A 21,690-nucleotide genomic window follows, 5' to 3' on the forward strand; every position below is an offset into this window, starting at 1 on the left:
AGGAGGATTCGGTTCTGTCAGAGAACCGGTACGAGCATTTATCTCAACATTTTTTCCCCTGGTGATGCGCCCTCTCCAGTCCCAGAGTGGGTCCCTCGGGCCCCACCAATATGGTGGTCGATCCCCTGTCAAGATCCCCCCGAGCCACAGTGTTTTGAGAGGTTGGCCGACCTCTCTGAGTCCCCGACGGGTCCCTCCCCTCAGCTTTCCTCTGCGATGGATCCCTCACAGCAGCAGGATCCTGGGACAGTCTGTGGACTATAGTTTTTTCTAGTGTTTGTCGACGGAAGGGATCGACATGTTTGAGGAGACAGGAGCCCCTGTTCAGGTTTGTGTGGTTTTTCACCACTCTAGGCCCTGTACGCTAGATAATGGCACGATGATCTTCTCTTTCCCCTTCAGTGCAGCCCCGGGGACAAAGTGGGATCCTGAGTTGGTGGCAGTTGCCATTCGGGGTCAGGCAGTTGAGCTCTCCCACCATCTCCACGATCTTTTCATCACCGACATTCTCACCCATTTTTGGCCTTTGGCTTGAATGGAGCTTGGAGGTTCAACCCATCGAGGCCAGGACGGGGAGTTGGTAGTCTCCAGTCTGGAGGTGCTGCTTTTTGTGTTCATGCATACTTCTGCTATGGTACCTCTTCCCCCCTCTTACAGATACCTCTACTGTGATCGATGGAGTCCGGAGCATGCATATGTGCGTGCTCGTACAGAGTGGCGCACGGATTGTGATTATTCCCCGTCTAAACCCTCACCCAAGACTCTTCGAGTGGAGGGCAGTTCAGTTAGTGCCACATCACACCGAGATTGATATGCGGATTGTTTCATGGAACATTCAGGGTTTAGGGGGGCCTCAGTGCTTTCAGAGGGGAGCTCCACAGATGCGGGAAGATTCTTCCAGGCAAGAGTCACACTTTTTGGTCCCCATCCTTTGGCCCCTCAGGGACGCAGGGAGGGGTGTGTATATTTGGCAGTGAGTGAGCAGTTGCTATCGGCAGTGAGTGGCTCAGGAGTTATTGTCCCGGGGCGTGTGCAGGGGATTACCATTACTATTGGAGAGGATAGCGTTGGCTTCCTCAACGTTTACCTTCCAAACGCTACTGCAGGTAGAGCCCTCTTTTGGAGCTCAGTACGGCACGCCCTCCCTCGGGCTGACTTTTGGTGCTTGGGTGGTGACTTTAACATGATAGAGGCAGCAGAGGACAAACTTGGGGGTGGCACGGCCACAGTTTCAGGAGCAGAGTACTCAGCCTGGGAGGAGATGATTCTTGCACTCAAAGGGACAGGACCCTTCGCATCTTCCAGAGTTTGGGCGTAGCCATGGGAACCTTTGCTTCTCGAGATCGGATAGGAGGAGCACGGGTCCCAATCTCTCTAGACTTGACAGATTTTATGTTGATGAGTGGGCTTGCAGCCGAGGGGGTATGATTGGTATTTTGGCAGGCACTTCATTTTTTGACTACGCCCCGGTTATTTTGTCCTTAGAGGACCCCTGGAGGCATGACATGCATGTGAGCTTGAGGATTCCAGACAACCTCATTCAGGACCTTGAGATTTGCTGTAGGATAGAGCAGATATGGGTGGGATTGGATTTTCTTCTAGGCTCTGCTGCGTGCACATTGGATGAGGGCTTAGGGGAGATCAGTTGTTTCTTGCAGGAGGCGGCCCAGAGCCGATTAGAGGGTTTCCGGGAACATGAGAGGAGTTTGAGGAGTCTTGCCTCTTTACAATGGCTTTAGGAGAGGTCCCCGGACATCCAATGGATCGGGAGTCCGCTTGCTGCCACTCACACGGAGGCTAGATCCATAGAGGAGAGGAGGTGGAGTACATGTATCATGCCAGGGTCTATTTCTCGACTCCGGCAGGCGATGAGTCATAGGGGATTTCTTAAAGATAGCTGGCTCCCATAGGAGGAGAGACGGTATATTCACAGGTTGCGTGGCCACCACGATGCGAGCCCATGGTTTTAGCCTGGCTTTTGAGGACAGATTTGCAGCCAGCTTACTTCGTGCTTGGGAGCACCTTAGGCTTGCCCTTAGACTGATAGCGAGGAGCAGCTTCCGCAACCTTTGTTCTGGACCCCCCCTGACCCGTTTACCCAGTGGCCACATGCTAGGGGCCCGACCGCACGTTTCTTGGAGCGCCTTGAGCATGGGACTAGTGAGGTCTCTTGGAGATTGGATCGCCCACAGGCAGTTACCCCCGGAGGTGGAGGAGAGAGGCTTGACAGGTATCCGGGGTAGAGATAGGCTTAGCATCGACATCGACTAAGCTATCCCTGAGGAGTGGCTGACTCCCCCAAACCCGACTCCTCCAATGTCGCTAGGTGTGTTTACCAGACACGATATCCTAGTGGCTGTCCATGGAGCAGATGAGGACAGTAGTCTGCTCACTTTCTCTATTAGATTTGTAAGCCCAACGGAGCGTGTAGTGACAAATGCAACGACGTGTACGAGACATAAAGATAGAGAGAGAGAAAGGGGAGAGAGATGGGAATAGGGGATTTCACACAGTACATGTTGAGCGGGGAACAGGCTGCGCCCCCTCTTCAGGAATTTATTTCAGGAACAATCCACGAGCTTTCCCAAACCAAGACCAATACACCAATGACTACAATATCAAACAAAAGTGTTGATGTCGAGATCGGGCTGAGTCGATGTTGAGGCACAAGATAACTGATGCCGAGCTCACCACGAGAATGATCCACAAGAGTCTTACACTGGGCTAGTATCAATTTCATATATATGAATTGGATTCTGATGTTTCACAAATACCCCCAAGAACTTTGCACCCGAGATGGAAATGAGTCTCAAAAAGGGCAATCACCAAGGTGGAGGATGCTGACAAGTCTAAAGACAATCCAAGGTGGCAGGCTGAGTGTGTGGCTGCTAACGATTGAAAGATAGGAAGAGGTGGTGCAAGGCAGTGATCTTCAGGCAATAGGCGGCAGAGCAACGTGCTGTACAGGGTGGCGTAGCTCTACCGCAGGCAGTGGCGTTGGGTGGCTGATATTGCAGGTGGCGGCGGTGTTGTTGTAGCACTGGTGCTGCACACAGGCTGGCAGAAGCGGCTATGGGCGGCGCTTCTCTGAGGACAATGTAGGCAGCACTAGGGGTTCTGCGCAAAGGCAACAGGTGGTGGTTGCCATGGCGGCGCTGCGCTGCTGACGGCTACAAGTGCAAGCGGAAGCGTTGCTGGATAGGTGCACAGAATAGTGGCGCAACAACTGGCGGGCGGCGGCAGAGTCAACCGAGTAGAGGCGCAAGGTGGTGGAGCATCAGCCGAGGAGGACGTTGCAAGGGTGTCGTGGAGGTGGTTGCTGATGAAGATGGTGGTTAGACGGCCAAAAAGAGAAGGTGATGATGACGAACGATGATTCTTCTCAAGATCTTCTTCAAAAATCTCCATGAATACTTCTTTGAATCTCCAAGACGGTGCATGCTTCTTTATATACTTGAAGGGGTGCCTGCTTTTGCCACGCTTTGCTTTTTCTTTTATTACGACTTTGCTTCTGTTTTATTTTCTTGCTTTTGCTTTGCCTCCTTGCTTTTGTTTTAATAATAGTCAAAGTTCTTGATTTATGCTTTTAGAATGTTCAAGGCCTTGCTTTTTGGCCTTGGAGCAGCTTTTTGCAAAAGCGGTTTTTAGCTTTTTGATCCAATTCGATGTCCTCTTTCCATCGGTGCCCTCAGCTTTTTGGTCAACAAAGTTTGACTTTTGCTTTTTCTTGCTTTTTGACTAAGATGGGTGGTTTTTTGCAATTCCAACTTTAGGAACCCTGTTTCCATGTGGCAATCATCTTGTCCATGTGTCCGCGCATGAGTTTTCTCATGTGAAAAGTGCATGGAGGACCAAATAGTTACATCTCCTCTTTCTTACATCACAATTGTCTTCAACTCTAGCATGCATATGATCGTGGTACTAGCCCCATCTAGTGCTCTTGCACCGCTGGCAACATCTTTATGCCTTTGTTTGACCGATGTCCTTGTTCTTGATGGTACATATTCTTCATAGCCTATAACAGGGTTAGATATAATAAATGCATACTCACCTTCTGCAAAAACTAGACACAAGCTAGTCAACAAACAAGTATGCACCATTTGCGTCTACTGGGTATTCGAGGTATTGGCCAGGTAGTCTGGAGCCCAGTGGACTATCACATGCCATAAATTCAAGCATTTTCCATACATCAAAAACAATACACAAAGTCAAAGAAATTCACACATAAATCAATATGCAATGCACAAGTAATGATCCTCTTGTTCATGGATTATCGTGTCTGGTTTTATCGAAACCGTGCTGAGCCATTTGGTCACTAGGACCGCTCAGTCTTCACTCAAGGCCATCTGGTCACTATGACCACCCGAGAGTTCATCAATAGTCATATGGGCCATCTGGTCGCATTGACTACCCGACTATGAAATCCAATATAGTCATATGGGCCATCTGGTTGCAATGATTGCCCGACTACGAAATCCAGTAGTCATCTGGGCTGTCTAGTCGCAATGACCGCCCGACTGCGAATGTCCAATATATCTGGCGTCGTTGCCATCCAATGGGTCTTCTAGCATTGTTGCCTCCCATATACAAATCTTGCTCGGGCTTTCTGGCATCATTGCCACCCAAGCTAGAGCATATCCAATCAAGACCATTACATAAGCAATATAATGATCAATTCCATTTCAGTATAAATATTACAATGAAGAGGGCTAGGGCTACAATCCCTCCCTCTTAAATCTGTCTTGATCACAAGACGTTTCAAGCCTGTACTTCAATTATATTTGGACCAATTGTTTCCTCATAAGCCCGAAGAATATCTAGGTAGTCCTTGAAGTACTCTTCTGGCATCCATTTCGCATCCATAGGCGAATAGTCCACTTCTGGTGAATCCTCCAATACAGGCTCCTTTGGGGGTAGTCCTGTATAGGGCTTCAATAAACTGACATGAAAAGCATTATGTATCCTCCAATGATTTGGAAAGTCCAAATGATAACATACATCATTGATCTTCTTGGTAACCTGAAAAGGTCCATAATATCTGCAGGCAAGCTTGGGTTCTTTGAGCTCCTTAGCTTTTGACTATCTAAGTCTTGCCTTTTTAAATCGCAATAACACCCAATCCCCTTCTTCAAAAGTGACCTTCCTTCTGTGCTTATCTGCAGCTTTCTTTTGCTTGGCTTGAGATGTCCCAATAGCCTTCTGAACTTGTGCAAAGGCCGTATCCAAATCTTGAACAAACTCGTCCGCATAAAAGATCTCTTCCTTGGTCTTCAAAATTGTTGGGTTTTATGCTGTGTATGCACCCAGAGGAGTGCTAGTGATCATCAGTAGGTTACTGGGGCACTTTTTACTTCAGTTAGTGGAGGTTTTTTCCCCCAGTTTAGTTCATTTTCACTTATATGCAGTTTATAAGTGTTTTGGTCCACCCGGCACATTTATGGCCGGTCATGTGAACACTTATCCTTTAGGGGTCACTATCATGTGGCTTGTACTTTACATTTTATTATTATTGAGATATCTACAGCAGTCGTGTTCACTCCCTGCTGGTTTTCTATGCTTGTTTTCTTTCTGTAAACCCTAACCCTAACCCTGTTTAGGTCTTCAATTGGTATCAGAGCTTTTGAAGCTCTACACTACCTGCCCGTACACATCAAGCGTCGCCTTTAGCAGAGCATTGAAGCTCTGTGTTGCTGCAGCCCGTACAGCTGTACCAGCCCGTACAGTCAATCGAAGTCACCACCTGTGCGCCATCAGCTAACATCTACGCCTGCTGCCCATAATCAGCCGCCTTCAGTCGGGTACTACAGTACGCCGCCTACAACGACTATAAGTGTCCTTCAGTCGGGTACAGTGCGCCGCCTTCAGCGCACGTGTACCAGCCACCGGACGCCTACAAATTCAGCGCACGTGCATCAGATTCGAAAAACTGCGCCTGTCATCAGTGCTGTTGTACCTGCTACGTACGCTTGTACCTGCATACAGCTCGACTGAAGCTGACGTGTACCTGCTGTGTATTTGGTGTTCCTGCTCCGTACCTGCAGTCTGTCAAGCCACCGTACGCCTACGCCTTCAGTGCCAATAGTACAACTGTGCGCCACCTTTTGTGCAAGTCGAAACCTTCTTCGAAGTCTGCGCCTATGTACAAATCTGCGCAGGACAGTACCTGCTCCGTACCTGCACAGTACAGTCGAACAGAACCTGCAACGTCAACATTAAACTTAGTCTACTGCTTTCGTACATGCTTCAGAACAGCACCTCGACTGATTTGCTGAGTACCTGCACAATACAGAAGTGGTAAGCATTACACATTTTGAATACTGGGCATTCTTATTTTTATCTGTGAAAAATACACAGGCACACCAAGCAGTTTTTCTATCAAGAAAAATACAGGCACAAAAGGCAGATTTTCTAGCAAGAAAATATACAGATTTTAGCACAGTTTGGGTGCAGCAAATTTGGGCATTTTTGGGGCATTTTGGCATTGTGTACGCCATTTGCTGTCCTACTCAGTCATTGGTGCATTAAGCTGCACATTCAGAGGATTGAGAGTGCAGGCAGATTTGGGTAAACTGTATTCAGTGGAGTACAGTTGTTATCAGGGTTTTTTTGCTTTTGGGTTTTTTGGTAAACAGGTACAACATTGTGCGTAAAGCATAATGGCAAATCAACAGCAAAGTGATGTATTCACATATTTGTCTAAGGAAGACAAATTGGATGGCACGAACTACTCCTTGTGGAGTTTTATGCTGAAAAATGTGCTTGTGGCAAAAGGTCTTTGGGATTTTGTTAGTGGTGATGAACCACGTCCAGGTCCATTGGCTCCAGAGACTCCTCCTCAAGGGGGTGCTCGTGGACGAGGACAACAGGTACAGGCTCCAGGACAGCCATTGCCTGTTCAGAGAACAAATGCTCAAAAGACATGGGATGCCAGGGATGCACAAGCATTGTCACTCATTGCATTGTCAGTTCAGAGGTCCATTATACCTCATATTCGGTCAGCTGGCTCTTCACAGAATGCATGGGTGACTTTGGAGCAGATGTATGCTGCTCGTAATGAGGCTAGGATCTCATTTTTGAAAAGAGAGCTGGAAAATCAGAAAATGAATGAAGGAGATGATATGTCGAGCCACTTAAACAAGCTGCAGGATTTGAGAGAGCAACTCATCAATGTGGATGAGATTATTCCTGAGACACAGCTTGTGTCCACCATTTTGCACTCTTTGCCAAGATCTTACTTGGCTTTCCATACCTCTTTGAACCTCAGCATGAGGAATGCTGTTGAACCCCTCAAGTATCAGGAACTTGTTGCTCTCTTACTACAAGAGGAGCAAATGAGGAAGAATATGAATATGAACACAAATGCTGAACAAGCATTTACTACAGGTCAAAAGGGGAAAGGGAAATCTCAGCCAAAGAGTGCAAATCAAAATTCAGGTGATGGTGGTTCTTCACAGGATACCAAGAAAAGTAATGGACAGCCCAAGAAGAAGGGAAAATGTCATTACTGTAAGAAGCCAGGTCACTACATCACGGAATGTAGGAAGAGGATTGCCAAAGAGAAGGCAAAGGAAGCTGGGATGTCTGTTAATGATGCTCCTAAAGCTCCTCCAGAGACTGCTTCTTTTGTTGAGGACAGGGATTACTGTTTCTATACATGCAGCTATGATGCCTCTTGGTCTTCACAGGCACTCAGTATGACAGAGCATGCATGTACTTGGTATTTTGATAGTGGTGCCTCAAAGCATATCACATCTCGCAGGGATTTGTTTAGTCATGTTGGCCCTGCCCCCGTTGGCAAAACTGTTCAGTGTGCCAACAATGCTTCATATCCAGTGTGTGGCATTGGGGAGATTCAGCTTACAGCCATTGATGGCTCCATTCTCCGCCTTACAGATGCCTTATATGTACCAGGGATAAAGAAGAATTTGTTGTCCATTTCTTCTTTAGCACATTGTGGAATGCAAGTCCACTTTGATGATGATAAATGCATGGTCAGAGACAAAGCAAATGCCTTGACCTTGATGCTTACTGGTACATTATGTCATGGACTTTATGAGTTGGATGCATTTCAGCCAGTGGATCAGTCTGCTTATCATGCATTCACTCTTACTCCAGCTATGGTTGATGCGGAGTTATGGCATGCTCGCATGGGGCATGTAAATTTTGGTAGTCTTATGCTTATGCAGCGACATAATATGTTTACAGATCTACCTCTCATGGAGAAGCCTCCAGATCACATTTGTGAAGGATGTATTTTGGGAAAAATGCACAGGTTTTCCTTCCCACGTGATCAGGCTCTAAGAGCAACTGCAAAGTTGCAACTTATACACAGTGATCTTTGTGGTCCCATGCAGACGAAGTCATTAGGTGGTTGCTTTTATTTTGCAACATTTATTGATGACTTCTCTCGTATATGCTGGGTCTATCCTTTGACACAGAAATCACAGGTATATGATGCATTTTTGGCCTTTATAGCACTTGCTGAGACAGAGTCTGGATGCAAGGTGAAGACTCTCCGTTCTGACCGAGGGGGGGAATATATGTCACATGTGCTGAATTCTTTTCTTGGGAGTAGAGGTATAAAACATCAGTATACTACTCCTTACACTCCACAGCAGAATGGGGTCGCAGAAAGGAAAAATCGGTCACTCATGGAGATGGCCAGATGTATGCTAAAGGCAAAAAGACTACCACATATCTTTTGGGTGGAAGCAGTAATGTGTGCTTGTCATATTTTGAATCGATGTCCCACAAAGGCATTGGTTTCTATTACTCCTTTTGAGGCTTGGCATGGCCGCAAGCCTTCTGTATCGCATTTTCGTATCTTTGGGTGCCTTGCATATGCACACATACCCAAAGAGTTGAGGAGGAAGCTTGATGATAAAGCCACAAAATGCATTTTTGTTGGGTATAGCCGTGAGAGCAAGGGCTACAGGTTATATGACCCACTATCCAGGAAGATATTTATCAGCCGGGATGTGATTTTTGATGAAAAATCAGAATTATCCATGGCTGGTTATGAGCCAAATCAGGCTGAAAATGATGTATTTGAAGGTCTTCTACCCATGGAGTTTCATTCCACAGTTGGTGATCCAACTCATGAGGGTAATGGACAGCCAGCAAATGATGTAGGTGGTGCAGAAATTCAGCAGCCAAATGAGCCAGAATCTGAACCAAATATGGGACAGCAGGCACCACAGGTCAGACATATACCTAGATGGTATTTGAGGACACTACAGGACAGCCATTTAGAGGGTCCTCTTGCTGGTCGTACTCGTAGGGAGACAAGGACCAATGAGCATGCACACATCATAGATTTGAATCTGGTTATGGCAGCCAGTTTACAGGATGATGATGAGCCTGATTCATTTGTGGATGCACGAGATAATGTGCATTGGAACAAAGCCATGCAGGATGAGATTGATTCTATTAAAAAGAATCAAACATGGGATTTGGTTGATCTGCCCAAAGGCAAGAAAGCCATTGGTACTAAATGGGTCTACAAGTTGAAAAGACATGCAGATGGATCCATTGACAGGAACAAAGCCCGTCTAGTTGCAAAGGGCTATGCACAGAAGAAGGGCATTGATTATGAGGAGACATTTGCTCCTACATCCCGTATGTCGACACTTAGGTGTGTCATTGCATTGGCTGCACATCGTGGTTGGGTTGTTCACCAGTTGGACATAAAGACTGCATTCCTACATGGGGACCTCGAGGAGGAAGTTTATGTTTTTCAGCCCATGGGATTTGCAGAACATGGTCATGAGGGGAAAGTATGCAGGCTGAAAAAGGCCTTGTATGGTTTGAAACAAGCTCCACGAGCTTGGTATGCAAAAATAGATGCGTTTCTACTCACTCAGGGATTTGTGAACAGTCCATCAGAGACCACTTTGTATGTGAAGAAAGAAGAGACAGATCTGCTGGTCATCAGTCTTTATGTGGATGATCTCTTGCTCATGGGATCAGATGACAAAATTGCAGCATTTAAAGAGATACTGCAATAGACATTTGACATGTCTGACTTGGGCCTTGTACATTACTATTTGGGCATACAGTTTGTGCAGGATAACAGAGGCATTGGGTTGTTGCAATCACGTTATGTTGCTAAACTTCTGGAGAAGTTTAAATTTCAGGATTGCAAACCTATTAGTACTCCTATGGAGCCTGGGATGAAACTGTCACTACAAGATGACAGTGTTTCCTTTGATGCTACTACATATGCTCAGGCTGTTGGGTGCCTCATATACTTGTGTAATACAAGGCCAGATATTCAGTATGCAGTCTCTCAGTTGAGCAGATTCATGCACAGCCCACGGTTGTCACATTGGCAAGCTGTGAAGCGTGTATTCCGTTATTTGCAGGGTACCTTGTCTCTTGGGTTGCTTTATCCTGAGGGGGGTGACATGCAGCTACATGCTTACAGTGATTCAGATTGGGCTGGTGATTTTGATACCAGACATTCCACTAGTGGGAATTGTTTCTTCCTTGGCGCTTCATGCATTTCTTGGCTAAGCAAGAAACAGACCACAGTGGCCACTTCATCTTGTGAGGCAGAGTACAGAGCAGCCTACACTACTACTGTTGAGTGTGTTTGGCTGCGTCGTCTTATGACTGATATGGATATTTCAGTGGAGGAGCCTACACCTATCTATACTGATAGTCAGAGTGCCATTGCTGTGGCCAGGAATCCTGTGTTTCATGCTCGCACGAAACACATTGAGATTCACTATCATTTTGTTCGGGAGAGACTCCAGGCAGGAGATATCAGTCTGATCTACTGTCCTACAGATCAGAATGTGGCAGACATCTTCACCAAGGCATTACCACGTCCGAAATTTGAAGCATTCCGCAATGCTTTGAATTTGTTTCCTTTTGGTGGATGATGTACAGTGATCACATATCACTCCAGGGGGGTTTGTTGGGTTTTATGCTGTGTATGCACCCAGAGGAGTGCTAGTGATCATCAGTAGGTTACTGGGGCACTTTTTACTTCAGTTAGTGGAGGTTTTTTCCCCCAGTTTAGTTCATTTTCACTTATATGCAGTTTATAAGTGTTTTGGTCCACCCGGCACATTTATGGCCGGTCATGTGAACACTTATCCTTTAGGGGTCACTATCATGTGGCTTGTACTTTACATTTTATTATTATTGAGATATCTACAGCAGTCGTGTTCACTCCCTGCTGGTTTTCTATGCTTGTTTTCTTTCTGTAAACCCTAACCCTAACCCTGTTTAGGTCTTCAAAAATAGGCAACAACAATGGTTTGCCATAAATAATCTCAAAATGAGCTTTGTTTCTTGAAGAATGAACAATGTTATTATAGGCAAACTCAACAAATGGCAAGTACTTCTCCGAGTGATCCTTTGCTTCGAGAGCATAACACTTTAGCATATCCAAAATAGTGAGGTTTGCAATCTCACTTTGCCCGTCTGTTTGAGGATGATAAGCCGAAGAAAAACTCAACTTTGTCTCCATGTTGTCAAAAAGTGCTCTCCAAAAGAAACTAGTAGTGTGAGGATCTCTATCCCCTACAATGGATTTGGGTATTCCATGATGCTTAAAAATCTGTTGAATAAACAATCTTGCCAATGATCTGCACAGATGGTCTTCTTCACTGGAATGAAGTGGGCTTGCTTACTAAACCTGTCAATAATAGTCTATATTCCATCATTCCCAAATCGTGTTTTTGGCAATCCAAAGATGAGATCTATAGCAATACTTTTCCATGGAATGTTTGGAATTGGCAAAGGTTGTAACAATCCTGCGGGTTTTTGTCGATCAAACTTGACCTTCTGACAAACGAAACATTCTTGAACATATTGCTGAATATACCTTCTCATGCTAGACCAAAAGAAATAACTTTCCAAGGCTTGAGTTGTTGTCATGATACCTCTATGTCCCATATAAGGTGGGGCATGGCATTCTTCCATTACTGTTGGTCTCCAGTCCTTGGTCACACATAAACGGTTTGCATCATAAGAAACCCTTCCTTGATGACATAAGAAGTCACCAAGTCTCCATTCTGTAACCTGTCCCAAATGTCCTTGAAATCTTCATCTAGAGCATAAAGATCTTTCATCATAGTGAAGGCCAAATGATATCCCATGGAAACTGCATGGGTCATGGGTCTTCGAGATAGAAGAGTACGTATAATCTACAAATGAAATTGGGCCAAATAGCTAGCCCATCTTATATGCTTTTCTGATATTTTAGATTGAGACATAAAATACCTAAGACTTTGATGATCTGCCTTGATAATAAACTCAACACCCATAAGATAGTGCTTTCAAATCTTCAAGGCATGAATGATAGCCATCAATTCTTTTTCATATGTGGGTGCGGTCTTTTCAGCTCCTTGAAGTCTTCGACTCTCATAGGCCACGGCATGGCCTTCTTGGTTCAAGACTGCTCGAATGCAATCTCCTGAGGCATCACACTCTATCATAAATGGTTTTGATAAATTTGGAATAATCTATATTGGTCCTTTGCTAGCATAAAACTTTAGTGCTTCAAAGGATTCTTTTTCAGCTTTGGCCCACCGAAATCCCACGGCTTTCTTTGTCAAATCATGTATTGGACTTGCTACCAGAGCAAACCACTTGATGAACTTCCTGTAATAAGAGCATAAGCCAAGGAAACTTCGAACTGTATGCACACTAGTCAACTCTGGCCATTCCACAATAGCCTTGACCTTTTCTGGGTCCAACCTGACCCCTTCCTTGTACACTATATGGCCCAAGTAGTGCTCTGGAACAATCCTGACTTAATGGTATCCACTCTTCAAGTCAATCTTGTTGAAAATAGTGGCTCCATCTAATCTATTCCGGATATCATTAATCCTAGGAATAGGAAACTTGTTCTTTATTTACAGTGATCTTATTAAGAGCCCTGTAATCAATACACATACGCCAAGAACCATCCTTTTTCAGAACCAATAAGACTGTGGAGCAAAAAGGTGATGAGCTAGGTCGAATCAAACCCTTTTCCAAAAGCTCGGTCACTTGTTTCATAATCTTGTCTTGTTGAGCCTGACTCACTTGATAAGGAGGTCTATTAGGAGGTGAGCTTCCTGGCATGATGTCAATCTTATGATCTTCCGGTCTCTTTGGAGGTAGCTCTCCTGGAAGAGTATCTGCAAAACAATCCTCATACTTCTTTAGGAAATCTTTCCTTTCATGATCAAGAGTTGAGAGTGACTTATCACCCTCAGATTCCTTTGGATCTCTTACATAATTCAAGTACGAGGAAATAGATTGCTTTATTGCTTTAGGAACTTGTACATGACTAATGAGTGGAATGGAATTCCCCTCAACTCCTACATCAAAAGCTACATTCTTGTCTTTAAAAGCAAACGTAATCTTATTTCCAGCCCAATCAATGGCTGGGTCTATCTTCTTATGCTAGGGCATACCCAAAATCACATCACAATGTCCAACTTTGCCAACACCAAAGTTCTCATGATCCACATAGTCTCCAATGTGTAAGCGAAGCTTTTCCAAAATAGGAGTCACCTCGGCTGACATTCCTTCAAAAGTGGCACCTGCTGTAATACTATCGAAGTGGATAAGTACTGGTTAATTTGCCACTTTGCCCCAAGCTTTGAAGAGTTGCCTCCTCTCTAGTGGTGTATCATCTTGATGTTGAAGTTCTTTAGTTAATGCATTACTTTGGGGCGGTTTGGCTTCTTAGTTTTGTTTATTAGGACACTTTACAGCCATGTGTCCTTTCTTTCCACATTGGAAACATTTACCTTCTTTGACATAATCCTCAAGTTGCTTGCGGGATAGCTTCTTTTGGTACAATGGGAGTTTATCCTTATTTTTGTTCTTCTTTTCTTGTGGCTCGTTCCTTGCTTGAGATCACCCTTTGAACTTCTTCTTTTGGGACGAGTCTCGATTCTCATTCTTTGATTTGTCCACCATCCAAGGCATATATAGAGCTTCGGCTTACAAGGCTTTGTCTTGGGCTTCTTCCAAGGTTTTAGGTCCCATCATATAGACTGCTTGATAAAGCTTTGGTTGCAATCCATTGACAAACTTTCGCATTTTCATCAATTGTGTGATAGGAGTATATGAGGTAAACTTCAATGAGACGGCTGAAAAGTTATTAAGATATGTTGCCACACTTTCTCTTGCCTTTTGCTTTACCTCATATAATTCCTTTTGTACATCTGCCTCAAAGGTTGCGGGAAGGAACTTCTTGTTGAATATGGTTTTGAAATCAGCCCATGAGGTAGGCTCGGTCCCTTCTTGAACCACCTTTAGCCACCAATTCAAGGCGGCATCTTTCAAGTGCATACAGACCCTGTGGAGTTTGGACTTTTCGGAGAAGTCCTCTCCTCCAAAGGTGGCGTCAAACTGATTGATGAAGGATAGAGATTTCTTAGTGTCGCTCTTTCCTTAAAAAGTATCAAACTTTACGCTTTTCTCTCCTGGCTTGAAGTCCGCTTTGCCGTTGGAAGGCTCAGCGCCTGGAAGCAGCCCCCGAATAATAAGCTTCCCCAATAAGGCTCTACTCTGATCAACTGGATCTATAATGCCCAAGCCTCCCTGGGCCAACGAAAGTGTAATAACTGCCCAAGCAACCTTTGCCTGGGTTGGCTGACCATCCCGCCCAGACCAAAGAAAGTTCCTGATCAGCCTCTATACCTGGCTGATACAAGAGCTCGAGAAGATCCAGCAAGACGTAATGTACCACATGGTCGCTAAAAGCACCTGATTTGCCACCACCACCCTCCCAGCCAAGGATAGCCGAGCTGTACTCCAATACAAAAGCTTCTTCCGAATGCTCAGAAGAAGTGCTTTCTTCTCTTTTGCTAAGCATGAAGAGGTTGCATTTGATAGAGCGGGCCTAGAGGTAGCTTCTCTTTGTCCTCCATGTGTGATGGATCGGGTGACTTTGGGTTCTTCTCTAAAGGTAATCCCTTTTCCTCGTAAGTATGCTTTGGCGACTTCCACACCTTGGGCTTCAGTGGTCTAGTCTTTGATAAAATCTTCGAACATTTGAGCTCTTTTGTAGTCTTGTTTCTTCTTGGCTGTCCAAGCTAGAAACTCTTCTTGAAGATACTTTTTGAACTTTTGAAAGTCTCGATATTTATTTTATGTCATGATTGCAGTCTCATGAGAGACGGATTGGCGACCTTGGATCCCTCCTTGATGCTTTGGGTTGGCTTCATAGTTTCTCCCTTCTTGAGGTTCTTGGTCTCCCTCAACTCTCGACATGGTTCTGTCACCCCAGAAAAGATTTCTTTAAGAGAAAACCTGGCTCTAATACCACTATAAGCCCAACAGAGCGTGCAGTGACAGATGCAACCATGTGTACGAGAGATAAAGATAGAGAGAGAGAGAGAGGGGAGAGAGAGATGGGAATAGGGGATTTCACATAGTACACATTGAGCAGGGAACATGCCCCGCTCCCTCTTCAAGAATTTATTTCAGGAACAATCCACAGGCTTTTTCAAGCTAGGACCAATACACAAATGAATACAATATCAAAGAAAAGTGTTGATGTCGAGATTGGGCTGAGTGGATGGGCACAAGATAACGGATGCCGAGCTCACCACGAGGATGACCCACAAGAGTCTTACACCGGGCTAGTACCAATATCCAATATATGAAATGGATTCTGATGTTTCACAAATACCCCCAAGAACTTTGCACCCAATATGGAAATGAGTCTCAAAAAGGGCAATCACCAAGGTGGAGGATGCTGACAAGTCTAAAGACAATCCAAGGTGGCAGTGACTGAGTGTGTGGCTGCCAACGACTGAGATAGGAAGAGGTGGTGCAAGGCACTGATCTTCAGGAAATAGGCAGCGGAGCAACGTGCTGTACAGGGTGGCATAGCTGTACCGTAGGCGGCGGCGTCTGGTGGCTGATATTGCAGGTGGCGGTGCTGCTGTTGTAGTGTTGGCGGAGCACACAAGCTGGCAAAAGCAGTTGTGGGTGGCGCTTCTCTAAGGACAGTGCAGGTGGCACTAGGGGTTCTGTGCAAAGGCAATAGGTGGCCGTTGACATGGCGGCGCTGCGCTGCTGACGGCTATAAGTGCAGGCAGAGGCGCTGCTGGATAGGCGCACAGAACAGCGGCGCAACAACTGGCGGGCAGCAGCAGCGGCAGAGTTCACCGAGAAGAGGCGTAGGGTGGCAGAGCAACGGCTGAGGAGGGCGCTGCAAGGGTGTCGTGGGGGTGGTTGCTGATGAAGATGGAGTTAGACGGCCAAAAAGAGAAGGTGATGATGACAATGATTCTTCTCAAGATCTTCTTCAAAAATCTCCACGAATACTTCTATGAATCTCCAAGAGGGTGCATGCTTCTTTATATACTTAAAGGGGTGCTTGCTTTTGCCACGCTTTGCTTTTGCTTTTACCACTTGGCTTTTGTTTTATTTTCTTGCTTTTGCTTTGCCTCTTTGCTTTTGTTTTAATAATAGTCAAAGTTCTTGATTTATGCTTTTAGAATCTTTAGGGCCTTGCTTTTTGGCCCTAGAACAGCTTTTTGCAAAAGCGGCTTTTAGCTTTTTGATCCACTTCGATGTCCTCTTTTCATCGGTGCCCTTAGCTTTTTGGTCAACAAAGTTTGACTTTTGCTTTTTGACCAAGACAGGTGCTTTTTTCCAATTCCAACTTTAGGAAAACCTTGTTTCCATGTGTCCATCATCCTGTCCGTGTGTTCGGGCATGAGTTCTAAATGTGAAAAGAGCATGGAGGACCAAATAGTTATAGGATCCCATGGCAGACTAGAGAGATCTGAGCTTGAAGATCCCATGGCAGACTAGAGAGATCTGAGCTTCCCTTGGAGGATTTTAGTGGCTACACCATGCAAAGGGTGAGGGTGATTGGTTTTCGGGCTTGGGAATGGCATATTGATCCAACACCGGCCAAGGTGGCCAGGGAGAGATTATGGCGGCTATGGATATGGGAGTGCGGACCTCTCACGCGCCTTCAGTGGGATCCGGGAGAGTGGACTTGGCATGATCCAGCAGATTGGGAGGAGACTCTGGATGCCCCCTTCTTTGCATATACTGCGCGGCTATGCCGCAGGATCCAGAGGCTCGAGATAGATGGCACACCGGCAACAACAGCACATGGGCAGTCTCAGGGCCTCTCAGAGCATTTTCTTTTAGATTTCTAGAAGAGACCATGGGACAGATTGCGGCCAAGAAAGATCACCCTCTTTCTTTGGTTAATGGCACATAGGAGTTTAGCGGTTTGTACGTGGCTAGCAATTGGTGGTTGACCAATGGCTTGCCCGCGGTGCGGCCACCCCCAGGAGACTCAAAGACATTCCCTTTGGGATTGCCCGAAGGCTCGGCAGATTTGGCAGAGGATTCTCCGCATCTTTGCTATGGATTGGGCATCGACCCGGATCATCACATGGGGCACTGTCGCTTGGGCCACAAAGGCTAGAGTGGTTAGGGCTTATGAGGAGGATGGGGGAGAGCTAGGCCTTCAGATCTCTCACCATCGTATTGCAGTAGTACCAGTCACAGCCCCACCTACAGGCGACTGGCGGCTAAGCTCATGCCAGAGATGGGAGATTTGCAGTAGCATAGCAGCCTGGCACATTTGGTGTGCTAGATGCAGTGAGGCCATCGAGGGTACCCACACTCCGCCGGCGGAGACCATCAGGAGCATATGGCTTGATATCATTCACACCCTCCGCGGTTAGTGGGGGAAGTTACAGGGAGGTTTAGACCAAATGCGGAAGCGGCGGGAAGCTTTCTTGCGACTTTGGAGGCACGGCCCATTCCTTACAGATAGAGGAGGTGACCCCATTTGGCATTACAGACCACGTGTGTGGTTGTTCCCCCCCCCCTCCCCCTGTATGAGATAGCCTTCTCCTCACAGAGTGGCCAGCCGGAGCAGAAGCATCTCTTCCCTTCATGATCATTTGATTCCCGCCCTTAAATGAGGCGAGTTTGTATGTAGCCCATTGCGACTGTTTTTTCCTTAACTAATTGAAGGATCTTTTCCATGGAAAAAAAAGTCTGCTGTCCCTTGAGACAATCCCAAAGGCAATGCCGATGTGACTCCTTGGGGTGTGCACATCTAGAACGGAGGGTTGGCCGACCTCCAACTGCCACCTAGGTGCCCACTACCAAGCTCTTGTGAGCTATTTGTGAAAGGAAGAACCCTCGAACGTATGTTTGTGAAGAGTAGTCTCTTTTGACGACGTTTCCATGCTAGTGCCGATGCTGATTTTGTTGTAGAAGGCAATGATGCCCTAATGCAAATGCTTTGACCTTCCATGGCAATGGAGAAGCTCCAATTTGATGTGATTTCAAATCTGTGTGGGTGTAGAGGCTTCAATTTGTTGTAGGAGGCTCAATTTTGAAAAAGCCCTAAAATTTGGTGGATGCCGGAGCTCCAATTTGATGATTTTCTCTATTTTTAAGAAAAGGCTCAATTTTTTGCAAATGCAGTGTGCACAAGCTTCAATTCGACAATTTTTGCCAATTTCTTCTTCTTTATGTGGTCATCGTGGACTATGAGCAACTTTTTGGTTGTGGCCTTGCATTGGTTAGCTCACAAGTTTAATTAATTACTTACCTGAGCATTCTCCGTTCTTGGAGTGGAACTTGCAGTAGTGGTACTCATTACAATACTTATAGAGCCGTTGTGCTGGGCAAGGGCTTTCTAGTCGAAGTGGAAGACTGGGCTGGGCACCACATGGGTACTCTAGCTGGGCTGGGCAACGGAACTCTCTCTCTCTCTCTCACACACACACACCTCTCTCAGCAGCTCGACAGACGACAGATGTTCCATCCAAAGGCGGTGTGATGACACCCTTATCTGAGCAGTGGCAATCCTCATGGCATAGGATATGTTTCTGTGCAAATAACTAGGCCTCTCGATCAAACCATCCCTAGTGACCCTCAAGCAATGCTCTTTGTAGGACTGAAGCTTTGAGTAAAGCTCGTTTGGGGACATCGATGTCTCGTCTGTATGAAGTCTAGCAAGATGTAGATGGACGATGCGGTTGCCATGAGAGATCAAGGAAGGGGAAGAGAGAGAGATTTTATTAACGTCTTCCAAAAGACCGAACTCGGCCTATGAGACAAATCAGTGTACCTGTGTGGGGTATCCTCTGTCATCCCAACAAAATGAAAAAGTACTGAACTAAAAAGCTGAATCTGGGTGTGCAATAAGTACAATGAGTGGGAGAGAGAGATTACATGGAACAATAGGCAGTTACATTGCATCAGTTGAGCCAGGAGATAATTAGTGCATAATAATTTTTATTTAGGAAAAGACGTAATACTTTGATTATTTGATTTTGAAAAAGGACGAGTCGAATCTGATGATGTGCCCTATTAAAGTTAAGGAGATAAAATATTTGGAGTTTTGATTGCACCATGAAATTGTATTGGCTGAATGTTACTTTCCAAGAAGCAGGTTTTTTTCGTGCTTTCTGCTAGAGTTCTATGTTAAAGTGGAGCTAAAGTATAGGCGACTCTTATGTTTGGTAGGTTTTGTCCTAAACACAACTGCATTGGTCTTTTCTGAGAATTACCTTAAAGCTATCCACTGGGTGCCAAATTCTGAGTTGATTTCAGAGTTCTAGCTTAAAAGACGAGTTTTTTGGGGTTTTCAACAATGCAGGCCCAAGCCTTTCTTGTTTTGGGGAGTCAGATGCTGACGACTTTGAGAGACAAGATTTACTGCCTTACTGACGAACTTATGAGGAAAGCACACACCCATGTTCCTTCTGGTTATTTCCACATTGAGGTATTTCTTTGTTGTTTCAAACTTGCTTTTTACTGGTGTCAATGTGGCAATGATGCATATTGGGTACTCTCATGTTCCTTCTGGTTATTTCCACATTGAGGTATTTCTTTGTTGTTTCAAACTTGCTTTTTACTGGTGTCAATGTGGCAATGATGCATATTGGGTACTTACGGTCCTTTGGAGTTGAAATGAGCTCAATGAGTGGTGGTGTGTTCTGCTCAAATTTTACTTCACTGAAGTGTAACTTTTTGCACTTTGGATAGAACGTATTCTACAATGATTTAAGGGATCCAACTGCCATCGACTACAGTATCCCCATCCTAGACTGGTTGAATAAGCAAGCAGTTGGGGAGATGTGCACCAATTACAATTATTCCACGTCCTATGCTGCAGATATGGCATCTTCACAGTTCTTGGATCTTCAATGTCGTGTAGGAATGCAATATGTTTACTGTCATCAGGTAAGACAGAAAAGAATGTTCAATTTATTATTATTTTTTTAAAATTTCCTGATTTTAGTATTTTCATGAAGAGCTAGGTTAATGTAGTCCAAAATGTCCGGACTCCCCCTCCCCCACCCCTCAACCTACCCACCAATTCCTCTCTCTCTCTCTCTCTCTCTCTCTCTCTCTCTCTCTCATGCTACAATCGCATGACATGCTGCTATTCCACTACTTACATGTTGATCCTGATGAATTTGTTCCACAGGCTTATGACCAGAGTATACAAGGTTATATTTAGGAGGTACCCTTTGGTCACGAGTGCACTTTAGGACCCTGTTGGCAGTGTGTGCATACGGATCAACTTTTAATTCCCTCTCCTCGAGCACTGGTTTCAAATACCCCTTCGTCATGGGCACACTTCAGGACCCTGGTGGCACTGCATGAATATGCATCACCTTTTATTCCCCTATCCTCAAGCACTAGATTCAAATAGCCAGACATGTCTACTTTGAAGTAGCTAGTAGTTATTTTTCTGGTGTTTTCTGGTATGTGCAACTGGGCATGATGGATGTCTCTTGCTGGATCACAGTTTTTAGACCTTCAAAATTTCCTTTCTTTATTTTCTTCTTCCTCTTGCTTTCTCTTGTGGCATTGCTTGATGCATGGGCAGACCTTAGAGCCACGAGCCAGGCTGGCTTTTGGTGAGACCACTCCACACTGGACCATATCTTGACTCTATTTCACTTGTTGCTGTAACTGTTTAGTAGAGTGCATGTGCATGCAATATTTGATCTTTAACCATCATCCAGCCGGACAGATAGGTGTTGATGGCTGTAAAGGTTGATGCAAAATATCATACCTATTTTTACTTTTGAGTTATGAAAATCCTTTACATTTATCTATATTTTTATGCCTTGGGTTTTTGCAGGGTGATTGCAAACATGACGTAGTGGTGAGAGACATGCGACTTATACACAAAGAGGATATTCAAAATGCACTTTTGTACCCTTTGTTACGCTCTCAGTTTCGTGTGCGTCATAGGAAGTGCACAATTTGTGAAATATATGTAGCAAAGAAGGTGACATTTGATGACAAGATGGCTCCACAAAGCCCTTGCTATTTTTGTGATTACTGCTACTACTTGCTACATTACTCCCAAGATGGGACCCTACTGTACAGTGATTTCAGAGTTTATGATTATTACCATGAATGAGAGCTCTCAAACAACTAATGCTTTCAATGAAACTCCAAGGCATTTTCATGTTATTAAAGTATACATGTTCCTTAAATAAAATCTTATTATAGGCCGGGCCTTGAACATGGCTGTCATGAATTCACCTATAGATTCAAAATTATCACCAATCTTTCATGATAATTTACATGGTGTGTGTAAAGAGAGCCTAAGTTAAGGTGGATGGAAGATATCCATGGTATATGTGTGGAGAGAGAGAGAGAGAGAGAGAGAGAGAGAGAGAGAGAGAGATTAAAACGTCTACTAAATGCCCAATGGGCCTA

At 45.1% G+C, this 21,690-nt stretch overlaps 1 protein-coding gene across 1 annotated transcript in view; it reads left to right on the plus strand.

The window, feature by feature from the left end:
• SRD2 (snRNA activating complex family protein) overlaps positions 1-21,463 on the plus strand; it is a 117,358-nt gene extending 95,895 nt beyond the window's left edge. Inside the window, exons 8-10 of the mRNA XM_086773348.1 lie at positions 19,607-19,732; positions 19,996-20,193; positions 21,104-21,463. Of these exons, the coding sequence (XP_086629474.1) occupies positions 19,607-19,732; positions 19,996-20,193; positions 21,104-21,388 (609 nt within the window). The 3' untranslated portion in view covers positions 21,389-21,463. The remainder of the gene's footprint in view (positions 1-19,606; positions 19,733-19,995; positions 20,194-21,103) is intronic.
• Positions 21,464-21,690: the final 227 nt, after the last annotated feature.

This window comes from Cibotium barometz, chromosome 33 (assembly GCF_041138505.1).
Source record: "Cibotium barometz isolate CiBa-2024 chromosome 33, ASM4113850v1, whole genome shotgun sequence".
Classification (NCBI taxonomy): domain Eukaryota; kingdom Viridiplantae; phylum Streptophyta; class Polypodiopsida; order Cyatheales; family Cibotiaceae; genus Cibotium; species Cibotium barometz.